The 25239-nt window shown below is 37.1% G+C and overlaps 1 protein-coding gene across 10 annotated transcripts in view; it reads left to right on the forward strand.

Moving 5' to 3' along the window:
• Positions 1 to 25239, forward strand: part of ADAM22 (ADAM metallopeptidase domain 22) — a 245897-nt gene that overhangs the window by 189848 nt on the left and 30810 nt on the right. For all 10 annotated transcript variants that reach the window (XM_059933784.1, XM_059933785.1, XM_059933783.1 and 7 more), the window contains exons 16-25: positions 1288 to 1359; positions 1581 to 1673; positions 5431 to 5511; positions 8675 to 8725; positions 8950 to 9013; positions 10989 to 11094; positions 13375 to 13494; positions 17070 to 17238; positions 20863 to 20977; positions 23383 to 23473. In XM_059933784.1, the coding sequence (XP_059789767.1) occupies positions 1288 to 1359; positions 1581 to 1673; positions 5431 to 5511; positions 8675 to 8725; positions 8950 to 9013; positions 10989 to 11094; positions 13375 to 13494; positions 17070 to 17238; positions 20863 to 20977; positions 23383 to 23473 (962 nt within the window). The remainder of the gene's footprint in view (positions 1 to 1287; positions 1360 to 1580; positions 1674 to 5430; positions 5512 to 8674; positions 8726 to 8949; positions 9014 to 10988; positions 11095 to 13374; positions 13495 to 17069; positions 17239 to 20862; positions 20978 to 23382; positions 23474 to 25239) is intronic.

A 25239-nucleotide genomic window follows, 5' to 3' on the forward strand; every position in this document is an offset into this window, starting at 1 on the left:
TTTCATACTGCACTGAAAAGCAAATTGACAATTTTAAGACTCTCTCCAAAAGCTTCAGAAGGGATATTGGAACTAAATTCCTGCTTCTGTAAATGAAAAACAATTCGAGTCTTTTAACCAAACTAATTGATTATTCTGAGCCCAGAGTAAGAGAATAACTGTGTTTTTTTATCTGGATAGTTTTAATTTTGGCTTCAAAGCTGCCTCATTCATTATGATCCTTTCAGCTGAAAATGAAATCTAGAGATGAGTTGATTCTTTTGTAGAAGAGGAGAGAGTATTTGAAATTAGGTGGGGACTTTTGTTGTTGTTGTTGCTTTCTTGATTTTTTGTTTGTTTGCTTGTTTTTTCCTTCTAGTTAAGAAAGTGTGTGTGTGTGCGTGCACGCATGTGGGTGTGTACTCACTTCCATTCTATAATATGTAAACTTGTATTAACTTTTGAATGAATATTATATATGTGGAACATAGCAACTATTTACTATTTACTTATTTTACCTATCACCATAAGATAAATTATACTCAAAAGATAATAAAATCAGCAGAAAGTTAAAAAATATAAAAGTCTCAAAATATACTCTTGTACAGGCCAAAAACTTTTTCCATCTCTGGGGCAAATTATTATTGCTGTTCTCTGCAGAGCTATCTTAATAGGAAGAGTTGTATTTTGTATTAAATAAATCAGTGGATTTATTAATTTTTGTGATGTTTTCCTTATTGTCCATGAAATAACTTTCTGTTTCACAAGGAAATAACAGTTAATAAAGGGCTTTTCACAAGTAATTGAACTTGATCCTCATAACAATTCATTAAGTAGATGGGAAGCTAATATTATTATTCCTGTCTTAAATACGAAAACACCTGGGCTCTGAGATGGCAAGCCATTTGCCCAAGATAAGTAGCTGAGCCACAATTTGAATCCAGATGTCTGACTCCAAATCCCTTGCGTCCTCTTTGAAATGAAATTTCAGGAGTCCATCTGGCTTGGTTTTAGTCAATGCCTGGATGATCTTTTATTTTGATGACACTTATCAGACCCTGCTTGATAGGTATGTTATATATGAAAATATGATTAAATATGAAATGGAAACAATATTAGACACTATGTTCTAAAGTTTCCAGTTCTAAAATTCTGAAGTCATACTTTGCAGTTTAGGAAAATAAAAATATATTTTGGAATGACTGACAGATAGGCCAGAAGTGTAGGTGTGGCACTTGTGGTCTCTCGTAAGGTCTTTGGTGTTGATTTTTCTACATTTTAGTGCCCTTTTTGGTTTTCATTCCACAGCTTCTCGATCCTCCTGAGTGTGGCAATGGCTTCATTGAAACTGGAGAGGAGTGTGACTGTGGGACCCCGGCAGTAAGTCTCTGGGTGTTGGGATGATTTCTTTAGGTTGTTCGGGGTTATTCCAGGTTCACACACTGAAACATGAAGAGCAAGTGTTATGCCTAGAAATTTCATAAGATTTGTGGAAGAAAGATGCTTATTGTGAGGCTATACATTTGTTTTAGAAAATATCCTGGTACTTTCAGGAAAATGACAGCATTCTCTGACGTTTTGCAAATGTTTATATTCCTTAGGAATGTGTCCTTGAAGGAGCAGAGTGTTGTAAGAAATGCACCTTGACTCAAGACTCCCAGTGCAGTGATGGTCTTTGTTGTAAAAAGTGCAAGGTAAATAAATGTGGATTAATAACCAGCTGAAAGAAAAGAGGACATATTTGATTAAATTGTTAAGGCTAGGTAAATATAACCAAATAACAATAGTAAGACCTAACATATGTTGAGTGACTAAATGCCAGGTGCTTTACAGGAGCCTCACAAACTTTGTCAGGAGTAGTTACTGTTTTTATTCCCATCTAACAGATGAGAACACTGAGGCTTGTAGTGATTAAGTAGTTTTCCCTGGGTCTTATACCAAGTAAGTCAGGAGCTAGGGCCTGAATGTTTGTAATCCCCAGAGTCTGTCCTCTCTCTACTGCCTCTCTGAGGAGCATGCACTTTAAATGAAACCATTTAATGTGCTATCATATATATGTAATAACAATAATAAAAATAAAATGTAATGTAATTTAAATGAAACTATTTTTTGAATGATGTGTTTCCTTTATTGTAAAGCCAAGTGGATATTCAATAGATCTTTCCTTTCTTGGTGCTCAGCTTGGTGTATCTCTTGCATTAGCTGTTGAGGGAACAAAAGAAATCCCTTTAGACATTAAAACACCTTTCGTGTGTTGTGCATGAGAGTTTAATGCGTCGTTATACACCTTGTCTGTTTTCATCCTCCCAACAGTATCCTATACCTGCCCCCAAATACTTAAGCCTCTACATCAAGACTACAGTTACTTGGGGCTTACCTTGCTCAAAGAAATCTATCTTTTTTCTCTTCTCATATAAAATCTGGTACAATATTCTACATTATTTCTGAGGTTCAATATCTTCCTCTCCCTCAGGTCTGTACATTTTATGGAGGCAGAGCCAGGCACTTACACTGTAATTGGTGCAGGTCTTCAGTAAATAATCGTTGAATGAATGAATAAATATGCACAGCACTCTCTTACTGATTATTTGCTGATTGACTAACTTTAATGAGTTAAGAGAGGGTGAAATATGAACCTATCATATTAAATACCCTATTGTGTGCCAGAAACTGTACTAAGCACTTTCAAATTATGTCATCCTATATCCAGGTTTCGTAACCCTGGCACTGTTGACATTTTTGGCCAGATAGTTCTTTATTGTGAGGGTGTGTCTTACGTCTTGTAGGATATTTAGCAACATCCCTGACTTCTACCTACTAGTTGCCAGCAGCATTCCCTCCAAGTCATGACACCACAGTGTCTTCAGACATTGCCAAATGTCCTCTTGTTGAGACTGCTGTCTTAGATAATGCTCATAGCTACACTTTTGGGATGGGCATTATTATCCAGATTTTTCCAATGAGCAATGCCAGTCTCAAGAAAGTGAAATAACCTGCATAGGCTCACTCAGCTAGTAAGGAATAAATGTGCAGTTACATCCCAGATTTGCTGGCAGCAATTTCTGTTGTTTCCACTTTACCACTGTGTCTCTGGCGGCGTTTTAAGAGAAGCAAAGCACAGGCAGAGATCTCTGAAAGCACTCTCTAAAAAAGGAAGATTAAACCGAATGTTAAACAGACATTCTTTCATTTTGGCTACCTCAACTGTTTATTCTCTCAGTTTCTCCAGCTGCCTTCCAGGGATCCCCAATCATTTATTTTAATTCTCAGTGTTTTAAGTCTGCCCATCCATAAAATGCATTTAATTATGCTATTTTTTCTTGGATTTAGACAATTAGACTCTTTGTGATATAACCATTGAAAGGAACAAGTACAAAATAATAAAATTAAAATATACAATAAAATGACAGGGTTAACTATCCCAGAATATAAGTTACAACTTTACCAGTCAAGTAAGATCTCTTCTGCCACTTTCTCTACCCCACACCCCGACTCTCATCCCTAAAGGAGTCAGGCAGAAGAGTGAATGGAAAGGAGGGAATGGAAGAACAAGATGAGAAATCATATGTATCTCTGTTTTCTTCTGTATGTATTTATAATAATGTATCTGCTCTGTGCTTTGTGACCACCTAGAGGGGTGGGATAGGGAGGTTGGGAGGGAGGGAGATGCAAGAGGGAAGAGATATGGGAACATATGTATACGTATAACTGATTCACTTTGTTATAAAGCAGAAACTAACACACCATTGTAAAGCAATTATACTCCAATAAAGATGTTAAAAAAAAAAAAATGTATCTGTAAGTCAAAGTTGGCAAACACTTTCTGTAAAGGGCCAGATAGCAAATAGTTTAGGCTTTGTGGGTTATAAGGTCTCTGTTTCAGTTACTCAACTCTTTCTTTGAAAGCAGCCATCGAAAATACAGAAGTAAATGGGTGTGGCAGTGTTCCAATAAAACTTTATGTATAAAAATAGGTGGCCAACCAAAGTTTGTCCTCAAGCCATAATTTGGGGACTCATTGGTTATTTACTTCTTTACTCTTTTTCTCCTTCTATTTGTATGTAAATTCCAAGAGGGCAGGGATTTGGGTTGATTTATTTACTGCTTTATCCCAGCACTTAGAACAAGTTCTCCTTTACTATGCTTTCTTTCAGAAGTTTCCTGACAGTTCTTGAACATTTACACTCTCACATAAACTCTACCTTAAATCTGTTCGTACTTCTACCTCAGAAGTTCTAGAATTGTAGCTTGCACCAATGCCAAGGAGGAAGAGAACCAGAGTATATGAAATTAACTTATCTTGCTTATTTCCTTATTTTTATGGCTTATGTACTCCCACTGAAATGTAAGTTCCTTGCCAGCAGGATTCTTGTGTTTTGTTCTCCACTGAGTCTCCAGTGGCTAGAGAGTCCCTAGCACATTTTAAGTGCCTAGCAAACACTTGGTGAATGAATGAACGAACACAAGTTTTGTTCTGATCTTCTGAAAAATATCTGTTGAACTCCTGATTGCAGTTGGCAGTGTGCTGCTCATGTTCTACAGACAGCAGGAAACTCAAATGCCTGGAGGGTTGTGAACAAGGGAGAGAAGATGAAAGTTGTATGTGCGTGTGTGGGTGGATGGGTGGGGAGGGGTCCCGAATACTGTGTATGTTTGTGTGAGCAGAGATAAAAGCATGGAAGGATCCCGCCCCAAATAGTAACATTTTGGAGCAGGAAAGAGAGCGGGATTAAAGAGGGAAGGAGAAGGATGATAGCTTTATAGATCTCTGTTTGTTTTGTTATAATGAATACTCTTGCAATTTATGAATCCAACAAGCATAAAATTTAGTTGTACAACTCCCACACTTACAAAAAATACTTGAGTTGAAAACAGACAAAAAAACTCTCATACACGAATACAAATAATAGAAACATTAAAAAAGGAATAAAAGACCAAGCTATAGATCTGTATAAAAATTAGGCAGGAGAGAAGATGGTAAAGGAAAGCATGGGAGGAAATAGCTTTGCCAGAAAATCTCACTTTTACAATTCAGTCCAAAATGTAACTTCCAAATTCTTGGCTGATGGGGTAAAAAAGAAAAATGTGATAAAGGTGCCAGTAAGAATAAGGGTAAAGTGTAAATCCAAAAGCTATTTGGAAGGAAGAATTACTAGAACTTGGACTGACTGTCCTTCTGGTACAGATGTACCATCAAGCACATCCTATTTTAACAAGATCTTGTAAGGCTTATGTGTGATGACTATGCAAATTACTTTATATGTGAGAAACTCTTTCTGAGAACAATTAAGTTGACATTTCATGCAGTAACTGTGGTTTTCACAGATTTCCATCTTAAACTAGTTTAAGGTATTCCTATCCAAAAAATATTCATTTTCCTTTTTTTTAAGATGATACTGTGAGAGTTTTTTTCCTTTGACAGCTTTGCACATTGATTTTTGTTCATTTTAGTTTCAGCCTATGGGAACTGTATGCCGTGAAGCAGTAAATGACTGTGATATTCGTGAAACATGCTCAGGAAATTCAAGCCAGGTAATTTACGAATAATTTCTCTAAACCCGATGGGGGAAAAGTAGGAGTATGTTTAATGTGCTGACCCCCAGGTGAAATGGAAATGGACAAGATACTCATGTTTCTCTTTCATGTCAACTCTCACTCTCCTTTTATTAATTTTTTGGGAATTGAAGTTTCAGTAATCAAAGCTTGAGCAGATGTTCGGCGTGATTTTGTCTTAATGTTGAACTAACTTAAGACTGTATACATACATGCCTTAGCTGTTTTGTTTTTGTTTAAAGTAGAGTGTAAAAGGCATTTGCTTTTTGTCTAGCTAGTGAAGGAGGAAACAAAAAGACTCTTTCTCTTCAGCTGGTTGAAGCAGGAGTCAGCCAAGGCAGAGAGACCCGCGGGGTATTGGGTTCTGAAAAGGGGCCTGTCTTAACTCTTGTTTATCTGACACAGCTTGCCACTAATAGCTGCTCTTGAATTTAATATCATTTAGTTGTCAATAGGGAAGATAGGGAAGTTGATAAACTTTGGCAGGGGTTCACAGATTTCAGTGTACATGTATATAGGCAGTCCTTACTTTGCATATTAGTGCAGGACCACAAATGACCATGCAAGCTGAAACCATGTAAAGTTATTATAGTAATCAATGGAAAAAGTTACAGTTGTTCTGCGATCTTTAAAAAATATCAGATGGGGGCTTCCCTGGTGGCGCAGTGGTTGAGAGTCTGCCTGCCAATGCAGGGGTCACAGGTTCGAGCCCTGGTCTGGGAGGATCCCACATGCCGCGGAGCGGCTGGGCCCGTGAGCCACAACTACTGAGCCTGCGCGTCTGGAGCCTGTGCTCCGCAACAAGAGAGGCCGCGATAGTGAGAGGCCCACGCACCGCGATGAAGAGTGGCCCCCACTTGCCACAACTAGAGAAAGCCCTCGCACAGAAGCGAAGACACAACACAGCCAAATATAAATAAATAAATAAATAAATAAATAAATAAATAAATAAAGGTTAAAAAAAATGCAGAATCTGAGGCCCAGTCCCAAACCAACTGATTCAGATTCTGCTTTAAAAAAAAAAAAAAAAAATCAGATGATTAAATACTCTCTTACTGTTGGTCTTAAATGAATAGGGAAGCGAAAAAAATAAACTAACATTTATTTAGCATATTAAATTAAAACAGAAACACTGAAAATTATAGTATTTTATTTCTTTGTTAAAAAACTTACCAAGAGTAGTTTGAGCTGTGCTGGCCATCTCTTGGTCATATACCTTATGACACATGGTGAGCATCTTTTCTATGCCTTGTTGAATTGCCACACTCCTTTCTAGTTTGTATCAGCTTTTGACATTTTATCCTTTGTGCTTTCAATGTCCTGAAATATCTCCAAGAGATGTGAAGTGGTAAATGGGAAGTTTTTTGCTGAACAGCGGCATCAACATTCCATTCCCATAGTGATTTTTTTATATCACACCATTTACATTTGACTTGAATTTCTCTTCCAATGTCATCACTTTTCATTTCTTTGGTGCACTTTCATCTTTGTTGGCCAGTTTCCTCTTTCAACTATTCTATTTTGTAAGGTGGCACATGGTATCACCCAGAGAGAGAGAGGTAACAAGCTACATTCTTTGTTGTCTGTGCATGAACTGAATAAACAGATGCTCAGCGACCAATCACCGACAGACTTTGAAAGAAGTGACTAGATGGGCCATTGACTGTGATGGGCATCTCTTGTTTACCTAGTGATCAGTGGACTGAAGAGCTAGTAGCAAAGTTTGTACTTCATGCAATAACTCACAGTTAATCTACTGTGGTAACTGAAATTGGAACTGTGTCCTTGGGGTACTGGTGTTGTTTAACAAAACCACGGTGAGTGAAATTCATGCTCCAGTGTGAGTGAAATCCATGTAAAATGAAGACTGCCCACATCTTTTTTCTCTAGAGAAGAGGGATTCAGTAGTGGTATATCTACTTTAACCATTAAAAATGCTTTATTTTAAAGGTAGTCATCCTAAGAGATTAAAGATCTTTTGTGTAAAAGTACTTTCCTTTCCTACTATCTAATTAGCATTATGTTTCTAAGCTAACACCTAGTGATGATGGAAATACAGTGAATGGGCTCTGGGAATGAAAGTATATTAGAGCAACTTCTTTGAAATATGATTATATGATAAGCAGGGATTTTAAAAGAATTCTAAATCTGAAAATGATGTACATACAAAGATGCTCTTGTTCCATTGGTTGTAACAACATAAATTGGAGATAATTATAACTAAATATTTTAGTACATTGATTATATGGTTTGTTAGCTCAGGGCAATGTGTTACAGCTAGAAAGATGATACCTGCAAAAAAGTTTATTATGACGTGAGGAAACTTGTATGATGAAAGTAAAGGGCTGAAACAGAATATAAAACATTATCTATAACTTGATTACACTTATGTTTAAAAATATCACATTTTGTAGAAAATGGTAGAGGAAAAAAATGTACCAAAATACAAAAAACAGTTGTCTTTGGGTAGTAGGAAAATGAATGACTTTTGTCTTTAATTTTTCTTACATTTTTACATTTTCTAACTTTTCTCAAATGAGTATGTAATTACTATAATGCTAGAAAAGAGGTATAATAAATTTAAAAATTACACTCTGTTTCTATCCACATAAGAATGCTTTGCAGTCTTTTCTGCAATTGTTATAAGGAAAGAAAAGGGGGTGGGTGGGCTATAAAGCATGTCTTTTTCTAACATGTCCAGGATAGACCTTTGCTTGAGAGTCATTTTAAGTGTAAGGGCGATGTTACTTCTCATGGTGAAAAAGAGGAAACCATACCTGTTGCTCCATCTGTTGTCATCTTCCTTGCTTTTGTCTTGTGCTCTTGTTTTTCTTGCTCTGAGGAATAGTGTGTCTGTATAAGTTAGCTGAGTCATTGCTGTCAGTTCTTTGTATTTGTAAATAAGGATTTACAAATCAACTACTTTTGCCTCTGGTAGATCCATATTTTTAGGGGAAAGTGCACCAGTTGTTACATTTCCTTTTGATTTCTCTTGATCTTGTTTGTTTTTATTTTCAGATGGTTTGGGAGACTATCCTATATTATCAGACTTTATTTTTAAAATGAAAATATTTATAAAGGGATTAGCTCATCTTGATATTTTGCTATGCATTTGGTTCATACTTCTGTTTTCTTTTCCTAGTGTGCCCCCAATATTCATAAGATGGATGGTTATTCATGTGATGGTGTCCAGGTAAGTTACTCCATCTTTACCTAAATGTTTCATGTGTACCAGCTTGAAAGAAATACTGAAGTCTTATCAAAGTAGGAAGATCATATTAAACGTTTTGTAATCAACTCTGAAGATAAAAGGCCTTTATAATACTCATCTACTAGTTTTCCTAGTCATATTTACTTTTTCAGTTATCTAACAGAAGGGGACATCGTGTTGCTAATGGGTATGCTTTTCCATTTTAGGGAATTTGCTTTGGAGGAAGATGTAAAACCAGGGATAGACAATGCAAATACATCTGGGGGCAAAGTGAGTAAATAGTATGGCTTGATCCTTTTCAAAGTATGGTATCTGGCCCAAAGACATGTGAGCTGGAAATAATTTTTCAAGTACTTTATGACTAGGGGATTTTCAAAGCCACTGCAGGTCTTAGCAGGGGCACTTTTGTGGAAATTAGAGAAAAGCACCTTCTTTGAGAAGACACAGCTCCATACCTCTTGGCTACCTGGCAGTGTCTTTGGACAGAAAGTGCCTTTGCTGCCAGGCAGGTAAAGTCCACTCTAGTGCATGCAGCTTGGAGAATAGAGCAAACCTGGGTTTTAGCTCCTCTTATGCTGTCCTTAGTATCCTTAGGCAAAACCCATCAACCACATGGAATGGACATGGACCCTGGATAGGGCACCCTTGGATAAGAACTGTAGCATTTTAGCTAGAATTGCTTTTTCTTCCTTAACTCTCTTTCTTAAACTCCAACTGGTTTTCCTAGTTATAGGTGAATTTCTGCTGAGGTAACTCTGCCATATCATAAAGAAATTTTAATGTTATTTCTTTCAAAATTCATCAAATTTTCAGAGGGAAACATATAACATTTATATCTAAAATATATTTAACTTGAATGTATATTTAAATGTGATATATTTTCCAGAAGTATTACTGGCCCTTTTGAAAGCAGTTTTTGTTTTAAACTCTTCCAGAAGATGATTTGTATTAGAAAGCAAGCTATAAAGATAATGATAATCCTTAATTGTCACAAACAGTGGCTATAATCCTTTTGGGAGGGGAAGTGTATGCTCTCTTTGGAACAACTAGAGAAACATGGGGATGGGAGAAAAATTTAGTTATGTAGGTTTATGCCCTGGACAAAGAAATATGGTTTTTGCTTCTTCCCCTTAAGAAAAATTAGTGGCTGACAGCAAAAAGTAGGAAAAGAAACTACCAATATAATTAGTTTAAAATATATCTATATATACATACCGACAGTCATCTTTGATTAGTTTGCAAAAGTTGTTTTGGGGCTTCCCTGGTGGCGCAGTGGTTAAGAATCTGCCTGCCAAGGCAGGGGACACGGGTTCGAGCCCTGGTCCGGGAAGATCCCACATGCCGCGGAGCAACTAAGCCCGTGTGCCACAACTACTGAGCCTGCGGTCTAGAGCCTGCAAGCCACAACTACTGAGCCCACGTGCTGCAACTCCTGAAGCCCGCGCGCCTAGAGCCCGTGCTCCGCACCAAGAGAAGCCACCTCAATGAGAAGCCCGCGCACCGCAACGAAGAGTAGCCCCCGCTCGCCGCAACTAGAGAAAGCCCGCGTGCAGCAACAAACACCCAACACAGCCAAAAATAAATTTAAAAAAAAAAAAAAAAGTTGTTTTGATCTAACTCTTGGATGGCTCCATCTGTCAACCTTGGCTTTAGCAAAAATAATCCTGACAAAGATGCTGACATGACTTAAAAATGTTATTTGACTTTCAGAGATTTAACCGGAATTCAAGTTTGTTTAAAAGTAGAGTAACATTTTTCGATAGCTGTTAAGAATTAATAAACAAGGTGGAAATACTGCTGTTTCTTGAATCTTTAATTATAGTGCATCACTCTTAATAAAATTGTCTTCATGATTCATAAAAGTTGCTGAGTGAGAAATTCGTGCTTTATATTTGGCACTGAGATTAAAGCATTGAGTATTTATTCAATGAAACATTTGGTAGCATCTTCCCCTAATTATTGGCCAAACTCTGAGGAGTGTTGTTCTGAGAACCTATAGCCTGAGTCCTATCAAAGATCTAAATAGATTTGTTTTCCAAGTTTCAAAGGAGCAATTGTGAAAAATGTACCTGAGTGATGGATGCTTTTGGTAGAGGGAACTCTTGTGAACCATAGCTACAATTTTTGGAATTGATAACATTGTAGTGAAGGAGAGTCCTTCGTGGGTGTTTTCCCCTTACTGCAAACATGCTGAACAACTCATGTGGTGTAACTCTCACTGATAGAAAACTCTCTTCTGCTTCAGAGGTGACAGCATCAGACAAATACTGCTATGAGAAACTGAATATTGAAGGCACCGAGAAGGGTAACTGTGGGAAAGACAAAGACACATGGATACAGTGCAACAAACGGTGAGATGGAGAAATTAGCTAGAGTTTATACCTCAGTTGCAGGCACTACTTTTTGAGCGACCAGGACTTTCCTGTTTTCTGCATCCTGTAAAGCATTCTCTTCACCTCATCTCTTCCCACAGTTCCAGCATCGCCTTTGCAGAAAGCTCCCGAGTCTTAACACACGTTCCTACCTCTCCCCTAAGGCTCAGGCCATGCCTATAGCTGCCTCAGGACTTTCTCACCTAGAAGACACCTGTCAGCATCTCAAAGGCAACAAAAATTAAAGCCAACAGAATATGTCCTCAGTGCTGGTAGATTGAATTAACTGGCTCTGACTTTTATAAAGGACTCTTTTTGCCAAAGGTCTTAATATCTCACTGTCCTTCTGTTTAGAAGCCTCAGGGTGATCCCTGATGCCACCTTCCCTCTGGCTCCTTGTCCAAACGCCAAATCATGTTCATTATTCTCTTTTACTCCTCCACCCTTTGTCTTTAATTCATCCCTTCATTTCTATTTCTATTGTATTACCCCAACTAAGACCTATATCAACTCTTCAACTATTACAAAAGCCTGTTACTAGTTTTCTATGCCAGCAGTCTCTAGCATGCTCCCATCCGAATAATCTTTTCCTGAATCTTTTTGACCATGTCAAAAATTCTTTGTTCAAATCTCACTGGTTCCACATACCTAATTAATAGTAAGAATAATACCCAACATCTATTGAATGCACACTATGTGTTAAGCACTGTATTACACTTTACATAAGCTATATCGTCTAATCTTTATGGCAGTTTGCCCTGTTTTATGGAGGAGGAAACTGAGACACAGTTAATTAATTTGACCCAGGTCATGTAACCAGGATATAACAGAAGCAGAATTAGAATTCCAGCAGTCTGATTTTAGAACTCCCTCTTAACCACTTTGCTGAATGTCATACTGTCTTGCTTAACAAACAAAATAGAACCTTAGCTTGGCTCTGTACCTCTTCCTCAATTTGGCCCCAACCTACATATTTTGTTTTTTCTGCTCTTCCAAAGTCTAGCAAACGTGGCCATTTCTAATACATTTTATTGTCCTACCTCCACGCCTGTGCTTGTGCTATTCATTCCTTAGGAAGCACCCTCTATACTCACTCTGTTACCAGCCAAAAATTTAGCCATCCTCAAAGCCCCGCTTGGACAATGCTCTCTCTGTAAATTATTTCTGGATCTACTCTGGAAATAAATCTTCTCCCTATTCTCCACTGAACTCCCACAGCCCTTTGTACTATTTTTATGGCCCTTTTTGCCAACTCTATGTTTTATAATTGTTTAATGTATATGATTTCTCTTCTCATCCAGAGTATAATTTCCTTGGGGATAAAAATCATGTCTAATTTTTTTATATATCCTGAAGTATTTAGTAAACTCCAACAAAAAAATGTTGAATGCATATCTCTTCTGTGTTAAGAAAGCATTTTCATTTATGATAGATATAATAAAATGATGATATAACTTTTAAAAAATATTTTTCAAGAAAGAAATAATACATATTTTTCTATGTTGGTGATACATACAAGTCTTAATTTTTCTCTTTTTCTATCTGATAAAGCCTAATATTTCCATATATAGTCTTGCTGGCCTGCTAATCAGTCTTTGTAAGATATTTATTAGAACATGTGTTTATCATTATTATATTAACAATTAAAATGTGTTAAATATAGAGACTAAGTAAGATAGTATTTAACACAAATGAAAATATTTTACAAGTTAAACTAGAATTGTATGTGATAGCTGGGGGAGTAGTGACATATACTGAAAAAGGGATCATGAGCCTATGTGGTTGAGAATCTACAAAGTATATGAAACGTATAATCTCTTCTTTAATTCTGGTGCCACAGGTTGAAGAAAGCACTGTATTCTAAAAGAATACTCATCCAAAGATCATTGATTCACTTATCAAATATTTTTATAAATGTTTTAGTATATCCAGTGATGTGTTATGGGGAAAGAGATTCGGATATAAAAAAAGTCTATTTCATGGGTAATTTCCTTTAGATAAATACTAAATGGACAATAAAGGAAAGGCTAGAACACAGTTGGGATTTTGGTGCACCAACACGAGTTTCAGAGAAGACACTTTTTAAAGCAGGGGTAAACTAATTTGAGCTCATTTTATTTTGCTTATAATTTGAGGAAATAGTATCGTTGATAAAAAACAAATGCTAAAATTAGATAAGATTATTGTTCTAACTTTACAGGGTTTGTTATGTCTTTGGAGAAATAAATAAAGTAAATACTTCATACTTTTTTGACACAGGGATGTGCTTTGTGGTTACCTTTTGTGTACGAACATTGGTAATATCCCGAGGCTTGGAGAACTCGATGGTGAAATCACATCTACTTTAGTTGTACAGCAGGCAAGAACATTAAACTGCAGGTAATGATCTAACCATTCTATGAGAACATAAGTCATCTTATTTCCCAGGAATGTAGCTTAGGATTACTTCTGTTTTCAGTCCATGTGTATGTTAGTAAGATGAAATGGACTCTAGTCCATAGAGGTGATTAAGGAAATCCTGACAGAAAAGATATGAAAAGAAGAGAATTAGTTGACTGCGGAATGTTATATGGTGGCTAGAGTTATGTTTAACTGGTCAGTAAAATCTTGCAGGGTTTAGTTTGCATTTCATTCTTACTAAGGGAAATGAAAGAGGATTTCTGGGTAAAATCAGTAGATTAAATATATGCATCTTCTTTTGCTCCCTTCTGAAATCCCACTAAAATGACACCAAATGGATCTCTTTTAGAATTCATGTATCCACAGGGAAGCAGAGAAAGGGAGGGGAAACAACAGCAACAAAATTTGGAACGTGGAGAGCAAACAGATGTGTGGTAGATGATTATCAAAACTAAGAAAGACGAATATATGGTATCGCTTCTATGTGGAATCTCAAAAAAGGGTACAAATGAACTTATTTGCAAAACAGAAGTACAGTCACAGATGTAGAAAACAAACTTATGGTTACCAGGGGGTAAGAGGGAGAGGAGGGATAAATTGGGAGACTGGGGTTGACATATACATGCTACTATATATATAAAATAGCGAACTAATAAGAACCTACTGTACAGCACAGAGAACTCTACTCAGTACTCTGTAATGGCCCATATGGGAAAAGAATCTAAAAAAGAGTGGATATATGTATATGTATAACTGATTCACTTTGCTGTACACTAACACAACATTGTAAATCAACTGTACACCAATAAAAATTAAAAATAAAAATAAAATAAAATAGATAAACAACAACAACAAACAAACAAACAAAAACTAAGAAAGCTGAAGTCCTAAGTCAGTAATGGGGAAAACCAAGAAATAACCCGATACATACTGTCAGTCCCGAAAGGCTCAAAAATGGGCAGTGTCATCTACTTCTGGAAGAGGGAGTAAAGGAGTTGGAGATTGGGAAAGGAGCTAAAATAAAGAAGATAGGTGAAGTCTGTTAGAGAAGCTGCTAGATCCACAGATTACTTCCCTGACTCAGCTAAACTGGGGGTTGCTCACCCTCCCATGAAAGATTTGAGCTTTACAGTCTGCAAAAAATAAAACAGAAGGTTTCCAAACTGAAGGACAGCAGGAAATATCAATATCAGATTTGTATAGAAGTGGTCCAGCCTCATTGGTATTCAGTCAGAAAGTCCTAGAATTTCTAATCATCTGTCTGGTTCCCCAACTCAAACATGAGCAGATTATCAGATTTGTGAAGAAAGACTCTAACATGAAAAAAGAGAGAGAGAGGAAGAGAGAGAAACAAACAACAGAAAATACAGCAACCAGCTCTCAACATTTATGAGAGATAAGACATTTCTATCATGAAACAAGAATAGAGTGCGATTTTTAAAAATGAGGAACATTAAGAAAAGAAAAGAAAGGCTGTTGGAAATTAAAAACACGATGGCAGAAATTAAACTCAATAGTTGAAATTATCTCCCAGAAAATAGGGCAAAGAGGCAAAGAAAGGGAACATAGAGCAAAGCTCACCATTTTGGAATAGAAATAATAAAGAACAGAGAAAACAGCAGGGAGGAAATTAGCAATTAGTACCTCCAAGAGCATTATCTAGAACTGCTGGACTTGAATTTCCATATTGCCAGGCTCACCAAGTGCAAGGTGCAATGAGCGAAATTAGAGACACATCAAAACTTATCGTTAAGAAATTTCAGAACCTTAGGACAAAGAAAAAGATCCCAACTGTTTCCAGAGAGGAAAGAAAGAAAGGATCAGGCATTAGAATGGTTTAGGGTCTATCAACAAGAGCCCTGGGATCCAGAAGACAATGGAGAAAATGATTTCCAAACTGGAATTCTGTATCCAGGCAAAATATGAATCAAGTGTGAGGGTAGAAAATAAAGTCACATTTAAATATGCAAGTTTCCCCCAAGTTTACTCCTGTATGTCCTTTCTCAGGAAGCTATTAGAAATTGTGCTCCACCAAAATGAAGAAGTAAACTAAGAAAGAAACAGGGAATTTAGGAAACAAGATACTCACCATGGAGAGAGATATGGCAATCCTCCAATGAATCGTGAGGGGAAATCCAAGATGTCCAGCTCTGAGCCATTTACAGGAGCCAACCAAATCAGATAGGAGCAGAGGAAACTTCAGGTGGAAACTCCAGGAGAGATTATTTCAGGAAGGTGAACTGATGTTCAGGCACATCTTAAGTGGAGATTTTGACAGCAGAATTGGACTAATTTTGAGGTAGTGATACTTCAACAAACAAATAAGAGACTTGGCTAATCTGAGGGAAAACAAAAAGTTGTACAAGGAAAAGAAAGGGGTTTAATTATGGCGTACTATATCACTCAACTAAATAACATTTACATAATCATAATAATGCACAATTTGTTATTGATTTAACTATCAATCAACAAAATATGTGATGGAAGGTAGGGGAGAGATGAATTCTCAAATTCCATAGAGGGAAGTCAATTGATAATACTTAAAATGGAAAAATTAAAAATAGTGATGCAAACTCATTATTTAAAGATATGTACATAAAAAAACAAATGAGTCAATTAAGAGTAGAAACTGGTTTCCTTCAGGGAGGGATATACGGAGCAGTAGGGGGCAGTGGATCGCTTTATTGCATTTTAAAAACCAAACTGTCTCTTAAAACTATGTGCATGCATAATTTTGGTAAAAATAAAAAGAATGGAGATTTTTATAGTAGCACTGACATGGTACCAGATGAATAAATTGATTATGAATATACATTTTCAGTTCCCATCCTGTTTATTTAATTAATTTATTTTTATCCTGTTTATTTTTTATTCCTGCATAATATGTGGGCTTGCGATTTTAAATAGCTGTTGCAGTAGTATAGTCTTCTCAAATATACAGTTGACCCTTGAACAACATTGGCTTGAACTATGAGGGTCCACTTTTATGTGGATGTTTTTTCAATAAATATATGCTACAGCACTACACAACTCCCCATGGGTTGAATCTGTGGACATGGAACTTGGATTTCCGACTGCGGGGAGGGGTGGCACCCCGAACCCCCGCAATGTTCAAAGGTCAGCTGTAATTTGTTAATAGAACAATCTTTTTTGGGAAATGTAAACCCAAACCAAAAATTCTCATCCTTGTTTGAAATATATTTGACACCTTGAAACCTACTTATTTATCAAGTCAAATGCTAGTAATAATGGCTTACTTGACTTGTACATGATAGCCAAGGCAAAATGATAAAGCCATTTCAATTCAGGCCCTTGTTATAATAATTATGTTTAAATTCTAAGATATATCAATATCTCTGAAAGGAATTAGATCAAAAGATTCAATTGCTGTCTCCATTTAGAGGTTGAAAATGTCTATGCTACTGTTTTTTATTAGATAATAAAGAGAAAATAGAGAAAGTGATATTGCCTACTTTTAAGTTTTTAAGCATGTTCTCAAGATGAATGTGAATTCACGGAATCCCATTTTCTTTTTGCTCTCAATTTATTTTTAGTGGTGGGCATGTTAAGCTTGATGAAGATGTAGACCTTGGCTATGTGGAAGATGGGACACCTTGTGGTCCCCAAATGATGTGCTTAGAACACAGGTGTCTTCCTGTGGCTTCCTTCAACTTTAGTACTTGTTTAAGCACTAAAGAAGGCACTGTTTGTTCAGGAAATGGAGTAAGTATTCAGTACCTCACCATGGGGAACTATTCAGTCCTTTTATATCACAGAAACAGACAAGACCCTAAACTGCTTATTTCTGTAATAATCGAAAACATGCTTGTCCATGTTTCTCTAGCTGGTATGTAAACTGTCATGGGGTCATAGTCATTTGAATATTTCTGCCGTGTAATCTGTGAAAGCCTGGGAATAAGAAAAAATTTAATGTTCCTAACCAAATTCTTCCATCTTCCTCTCCTATTAGGTTAAATTGATCTTTAATATAATGCTAGTTTTCTACAAGTGACTTAGGAGACAAATTTTAACAAACTATAATGGGATAAAAAAGGGAGTGCAAAGCAGGGGCAATGGCCACAATATTTAACAGCTGGTATGATCCAGGCACTGACCGGTTAGAACAGACCATAAATAACTACCTTGGCCACAACAGTAGGTACAAGCTGAGGATAACTTCTAGAAATAGAAGCAGAATAATGAAGGAAATGTTTCTCAGAAATAAATGGAAAGAATGGTGGTATTTAAAAGACCAAATTCTATACTTTAAGTCATATATTTGATAATGTAGGTCCTATATAAGTAAGTTTATAGGTTAAATAAACATGCTCTATTAGTGATTCCAGTTTTGACATTTTCAGTTAGGAATTCGTACACTAACAAAAACTTCTTGGTTCTTTTTCTTTTGGCATATGCTTTGATTTTCTTTTTATTCTCCTTCTGGATTCTTTGCTTAAACTGGTTATACTATCCAGTTGAGGTAAAGGACCCCTGTCCTGGAATTGTAAGCCTTCAATCGTGGTCATTACATGTATATCCCTAAGGGATATGCCAAGAATTTCCTTAGAGAGGTATTAGTAATTGTTACTTTTTGCCAAAGGATAGGGATTCTGATGGCACAGGAGGATAGAGAAGGCATATAGTAAGTAGTTCTGCTCCTATAAAGGGATCTGCTAAGTCTTCTTTCCTTTTTCCTTAATAATTAAGAGTGTGCTAGGGAGAGATGCTTTTTGGGGGGATGGGAGAAAATAATAATGGAATTCTTTCTTGATCATTATGCTAATGAATAACTGTATCTTATTCATCTAGAAGTCCTGAGTGTGAAACACAGTTGTGTTAATTAACTGTTTGTTTAAGGAATGAGTAAATGAGTGATAGTTACAAGTAAATCAGGTGGCAAATAGCATCCAATAATTTTTAATAATTATGTATAATTATTATAAAGGTTATATTCTATGTATTTTTAATATAACTCTGTATATGTGACAGAAATTAAAATGAGAAATACAGTAGATATTCTCTATATAGTGTACATCATGTAGGTTAAGAGTATGGGCTTGGAATCAGTCTGAGTTTGAATCCCAGCTCTACTCCTTACTAACTGGGTGAGATTGGGCAAACTACTTAGCCTATCTGTGACTCACTTTCTTCCTCTGTAAAATGTGAATAATAATATTGCCTAGTTTACAGGATTGTTGTGAAGAATCAATGAATTAACACCTGTAACTTATACGTAATACTTAAAACAATCCTTGTGACATAGTGAGTGTTCAATAATGTTGGCTATGACTGGGTTTATTATGATCATCGTACATCGGTATCACTGTTCTTGTCACTATGTCACTGGTGCTGTTGTATGATATGGAAACATACTTGGAGAAACCAGTTGACCTGGTTATGGTCTGTTGAAAAGATAGTGGCGAGGGGCTTCCCTGGTGGCGCAGTGGTTGAGAATCTGCCTGCCAATGCAGGGGACACGGGTTCGAGCCCTGGTCTGGGAAGATCCCACATGCTGCGGAGCAACTGGGCCCGTGAGCCACAACTACTGAGCCTGCGCGTCTGGAGCCTGTGCTCCGCAACAAAAGAGGCCGCGATAGTGAGAGGCCCACACACCGCGATGAAGAGTGGCCCCCACTTGCCACAACTAGAGAAAGCCCTCGCACAGAAACGAAGACCCAACACAGCCATAAATAAATAAATTAAAAAAAAAGAGAGAGAAAAGATAGTGGTGAAGTGGGGTCTCAAACCCAGGCCTTTTTTTTTCTTCCTGCATGTTTGTTAATCTGCAGAAATTTGCTAATCTGAATTAATTTGAAATCTGCACTTTGTTAATCATATTTTATAGTTACATTTAGATCTGCATGTATGTTGTCTTCTGGCAAATTCAAGCAGACAAAAGACAAACCTATTCAGTCAAAATCTGTCTCCTGAAGCACTTCTCTGATCTTAACTCTAACTGAATTCTCTCCTACTTCCCACTCCTTTCAAAGTTGCTTTGAATCATAGGATCTTAGGTATAGATTCTGTTTCCTGGATATATAAATGAAGACATTATTTTTTTTTTAAACACTTTTATTTATTTATTTTATTCATTTATGGCTGTGTTGGGTCTTTGTTTCTGTGCGAGGGCTTTCTCTAGTTGTGGCAAGCAGGGGCCACTCTTCATCGCGGTGCGCGGGCCTCTCACTATCGCGGCCTCTCTTGTGGGGAGCACAGGCTCCAGACGCGCAGGCTCAGTAGTTGTGGCTCACGGGCCCAGTTGCTCCGCGGCATGTGGGATCTTCCCAGACCAGGGCTCGAACCCCTGTCCCCTGCATTGGCAGGCAGATTCTCAACCACTGCGCCACCAGGAAAGCCCCCATGAAGACATTATTGTCTGATAATTTTTAAAAATTTGGTGCCATTTTATGTGAATTTTTTTCCTAGGCTCTGTTTGAGGGAATTCTCAGTTTCCATGACCCTGAGGTAGCTAATCTCTGAAGCTTGGGTTGAGGTGCCCAGGTTACGGTTTTGTGAAGCTTTCTTCTCAGACCACTGCAAAGCCTCAGGCCTCCCCTCTTCTTTGTCAGATTTCTCTTTATCGCATCTGCTTCCTAAAAGATGAATAAAATTTTGGTATAAAGATCCTTTCTTTAGAAGAAAGAAAACTTTAGGGACTTCCCTGGTGGTGCAGTGGTTAAGAATACGCCTGCTGGTGCAGGGGACACAGGTTCAAGCCCTGGTCCGGGAAAATCCCACATGCCGTGGAGCAACTAAGCCCATGCACCACAACTGCTGAGGCCACACACTGCAACTACTGAAGCCCATGCGCCTAGAGCCTGTGCTCCACAACAAGAGAAGCCACCGCAATGAGAAGCCCGCACACCACAACAAGGAGCAGCCCCTGCTCGCCGCAACTAGAGAAAGCCTGCGCGCAGCAACGAAGACCCAACGCAGCCAAAAATAAATAAATAAATAAATTTATTAAAAAAAAGAAGAGGAAGAAGAAGAAAGAAAGCTTTGTATTGGATAACTGACAAATGATTATAATTCTGCTTAGTTTTTTAAATCTCCCTCATAAAATTTGAGTTAATGAAATTCAAACCAATCATTTCATTGATTTTTGTTTTAGACGTATAAATTCATTGCTCTGTTAAAATTCACTGTTCCCTCTGGGTCAGCTGTTGATCTCTAGAAAATATTTTTTTAAGTACTTGAGTAAGATATAAAGTAGTAGTAGGAAGAAAGTACCAATAAATTTTCAGTCCCCTCAAATTCTAGGCATATAATAATTAGAAATTAATGTTTATTTTTCATGCCTCTGCACCAGAGACTTGGCATTGACTCTAGATTGATTTTGGATTTCAGGTTTGCAGTAATGAGCTGAAGTGTGTGTGTAACAGACACTGGGTAGGTGAAGACTGCAGCACTTACTTCCCTTACAATGATGATGCAAAGGCTGGCATTACTCTGTCTGGCAATGGTAGGTACTTAATTTGGTCCCATTATGTTGTCTTTATGCACAAGGAAGGAGAAAACTGCCCTTCTGAAAGTTTCATTTCTATTATTTTTATATAACTCAAATATAAGTTAAATCCACATAATAATGAATTACAATATATACTTGGGGCCCACATTATGAAACTGATTGTTTCCATTAACTTGTAATGTTATGAAATATGGAATATAACTTAGTCTACTGATTTAGCTGGATCTTATCCTATATCAGACGGAGATTTTCCAAGTATTGTACTTCTTTGGCACTGACAACAAACCCTATCATTTCTTTTAAATGAAGAAAGTAGTCGAAATTCTTAAGTGTCTGATTTTATATTTTATATATTTTATATGTTTATATATTGGGACTGAATAAATGAGGAAAAATTGGAATTGATTTTAAAATATTTTGTTGACTTTAATATTCTTTCTTAAAGAACCTCATCTATATCCAACTCCAGTTATGTAGCCTGAACTGTAGGTAATTCTAGAAGTAGTAACTTTGGCCAAGGTGCCTGGAAGGGGTTCGACATGGATAACAAAACAACGGGTGCAGTTCTAAAAGCTAGAGTGGTCCAAATGGAGAAGTAGAAATTAAATGCAGATAGATACCTTGGAGATGGATGTCCCCTTTTAAACTATTTTTATCATTTCGTTATTGAGTATTCTTCTGCATAAAATAATGCTGAAATCCTGACGTCCATTCACCTCCAAAGAATGAGAAAATGATTATTTTCATTCTAATCATCCATACAGGTTAAACATCTTAGCCAATGTGACTTTAATAATGAAACTCACAGAATGATTAGGGTTTTGGCATCCTCAGTCTTAGCAATAGTAGTGTGGTTCCAGCAGTTAATACAGAGATGAAGCTATTCACGTCCGTGGATTTAAGTAACTCGTCAAAAGTCATACCATTGCTTAGAAGTAATCAGGACTAGCATTCAGGTTTATTGATCCCTGTTAAATCCCTGGAAGGAAAGGAAGGGTAGACAGACAGGCTAGGTCTTAGAGTAGGAAAATCCCAATGTCCTGGGGTGCATCTGTACCCACCCATCCCACAGAAGACCTGGGCAGAGTGGAGTTGGCCAGTCTCCTAGATGCCCGAGCCACGCTATCCCCCGTGACTACTGAGGGCTCCCAGGTAGAGAGGCTGCCATTTCTGTCATGGGGAATTGGAATCTGCGCCAGTCACCCATGATTACTGACCTTTGATGTCCAGAAGGACTCCTCAGGAGTGCAGCAGACAAGGAGATAGCTGAGCTGCTCTGGGTGAGAGCCCTGCAATTTAACATGGGGTATAAGTCATTATCAGCAAAACCGGTCTCCTGGTATCAGAGCCAGACCTTTTCTGCTCTTGGGCTCTCACTTGCACTTGTTGTCCAGGCCTTTGACTCACTGGGCCGCTCTCACTGCTGTCATCCCTTAAGGATTGCAACGCAGCCTGCCTGACAGTGGATGCTGCCAGGCACAACAGTGCCATTGCCCAGTCCTGAGCTCCAGCCCTGCCCTGGCCTCCTGTCAGTCTGGTGTAGCCTCGCTCTCACACCTCACCGGCACCAACCTCCAGCTCACCAGGCTCTATCTTACCTTTGGTTTTTCCTTCTCTAGGATGCCACAGCCATTACTGTCAAGACTGGGAACTACAGTCTTCTATCATCTACACCACCTGAGCACTGATTCTGTTCATCTGTAGGCATGTTTTCCCCCTTTAGAAGCTTATATTTACGTAGACAAAATATCACACAAAATAAGGACCTTACACTGGTTGTCAAAATGGAGTGATAGGAACAATAACATTTCTAGAATTTCTGAGAAAGAGGTCAGGGTCAAAAAGAACATGGATTTCTAAATATTCCTCCCCAGAGGATGCTATGCTATATGGTGATACAGTAGTATCACCCCTCCTTTCTTCCCTTTATCTTTACCCTTCTTTCTTTTAGTTCAATGACCTCATTATATTTTCCAGAAAAATACATGGAAAATAAAACTGTGCAAAATGCACTTGGACAAGAATTAACAGGGAACATACAGAAATAACTATTTATTTTTAAATAACAATTGATATGGATTGCTAAGTTATGGTTGATTTTTCTTCCCTTGAAAAATACCTACTTTCAATTTCAAGGTATATATGAATATCAGATCATTGTCATACACCTGAAAGTAATATAATGTTATGTGTCAATTATATCTGAATAAATAAATAAAATTTGAAAAAAAAAGTTCTCTAAAATTAAAACTGTATAAAGAAAAAAATACCCACTTTTTAAAACAAATAATGCTATTAGTGTGATGATTACAGATCTGGAGAATAAAGTTCCTGAAAGAATTTTATATCAAAATTTCAATTATATACACTGATCTTCATTGTTTCTTTTTTCCCCCCAGGTGTTGCTGGTACCAATATTATAATAGGCATAATTGCTGGCACCATTTTAGTGCTGGCCCTCATATTAGGAATAACTGCATGGGGCTATAAGTAAGTGAAATGGCTCAGTATGTTACTGTCAAACTATACTTTAAAGTATTTATCCAAACGAATGAAACATCTAGAAAGTTTTGTATCATTGTATAAGTATACCTGTAGTGAAAATAAGTCTGGCTCAATATTCAATCAATGATTATTCTTGGCATGATTAGAGGTAATAATAATTTATCATTTTTTAGATTTTGAGATAACTCCCTTCTATTCTAAAAATACTGAGTATTTCTTAAAACCATTGCATGAAGTAAAATCAGTCTAAATCGTGTCTCATACAAAGGCAGTGTTGGTTTGCTCTTTAGTGACGCAGGTTCTCTTGACTTAAACCCATTCCCCCAAATCTAGGCAAGATAGTGAATTAGAGAGCATAGCGCTTTAATAACAAAGGTCCTATCAACAAGAACAACAGCAGGATCTGCTCCTGAGTGCTTTCACTGTGGCCATGCATCCTGCGAAGAGCAAAACCTCTCCACAACCAGTATGAAGGAGGCATTGTTATTTGTTACATATGTGGGTGTTTTTGTGCGAAGAAAAAATGCTTCAGAGATGTAATTTGTTAAAATTGAAATTCAACTATAAGTTACAACTTTTAGAAACCTAATTCTTTTTTTTTTTTTTTTTTTAGTAATTTGCTTTATTTTAATGAATTGTTTCTGATTATCCCTGCTTGTGTTTTTTTGTTTTTTTGTTTTTAATCAGTCATCAGTTTTATACACATCAGTGTATACATGTCAATCCCAATCGCCCAATTCAGCAAACCACCACCCCCACCCCACTGCGGTTTTCCCCCCTTGGTGTCCATACGTTTGTTCTCTACATCTGTGTCTCAACTTCTGCCCTGCAAACCGGTTCATCTGTACCATTAGAAACCTAACTCTTAAGCTTCAAAGTTCAACTTACAATTTTTTGGTTCTATTTATAAACTTGAAAAAGTTACACATTTTATAACTTTTGAATATTGGATTCCCCTTAGCTAGGCATTTAGCTAAGTAAATGACTTCACACATTCCAAACTTATTTGTGTACTTAATATGTTCATTTCCCTTTTTAAGTACTTAAGTCTTATGATGTGAAATATTTCCTTAGTATTCAACTAACTTATTTATGTTTAATAAAGTAAAACTTAAATGTGACGAACCTTAAGTTTTTTAAATATTTCAAGTTAAAATCATAGTCCTACTGATCTCTGAAATGTTGTATCAGGTTCCCAAGCTTACGGTGTTTCTCCTTTTGGAAAGAAGTCCAGCAAATTTTGCTAGACTTTCTGCGTATTAGCCCATTTTATAGTTTTTTTTTTTTTAATTCATAAATCAAATTTGGCTTACTAAGACTTGGGAATTAGACTTTTTTAGACTTTAAAATTACCCCAAACCTTTCAATAGACTAGGCATTATATAATCATTTGTTGCTGTTGTTGTTATTATTATTCCCTGACATGGTTTTAAGCCAACTGAATTAAAAGAAACCTCCTTAAAAGTGTTTATGGCTCTTGCTTGTTGTGAGATCAAAACCCAGAAAGTTTCTTTGGCTGAAAGGAGAGGGCAATTAGTTGACTGCCAGGATAAACTTTGTATGTTAGAAGTATTAAAATGCAGAAAGACATTTGTGCAAGGTTGTATTAATGAATAGCACAGACAGCAGGGTAAAGTTTAGCGTAATGTAGTTAACGTGGCATAGCATAGCGATGGAGAGCACAGCATAGTGGTAATGCTTTGCCCTAATTAAATGGGTACCTAGCTCTGTACCAGCTCATAGATACTTAG

Source organism: Balaenoptera ricei, chromosome 9 (genome assembly GCF_028023285.1).
Source record: "Balaenoptera ricei isolate mBalRic1 chromosome 9, mBalRic1.hap2, whole genome shotgun sequence".
Classification (NCBI taxonomy): domain Eukaryota; kingdom Metazoa; phylum Chordata; class Mammalia; order Artiodactyla; family Balaenopteridae; genus Balaenoptera; species Balaenoptera ricei.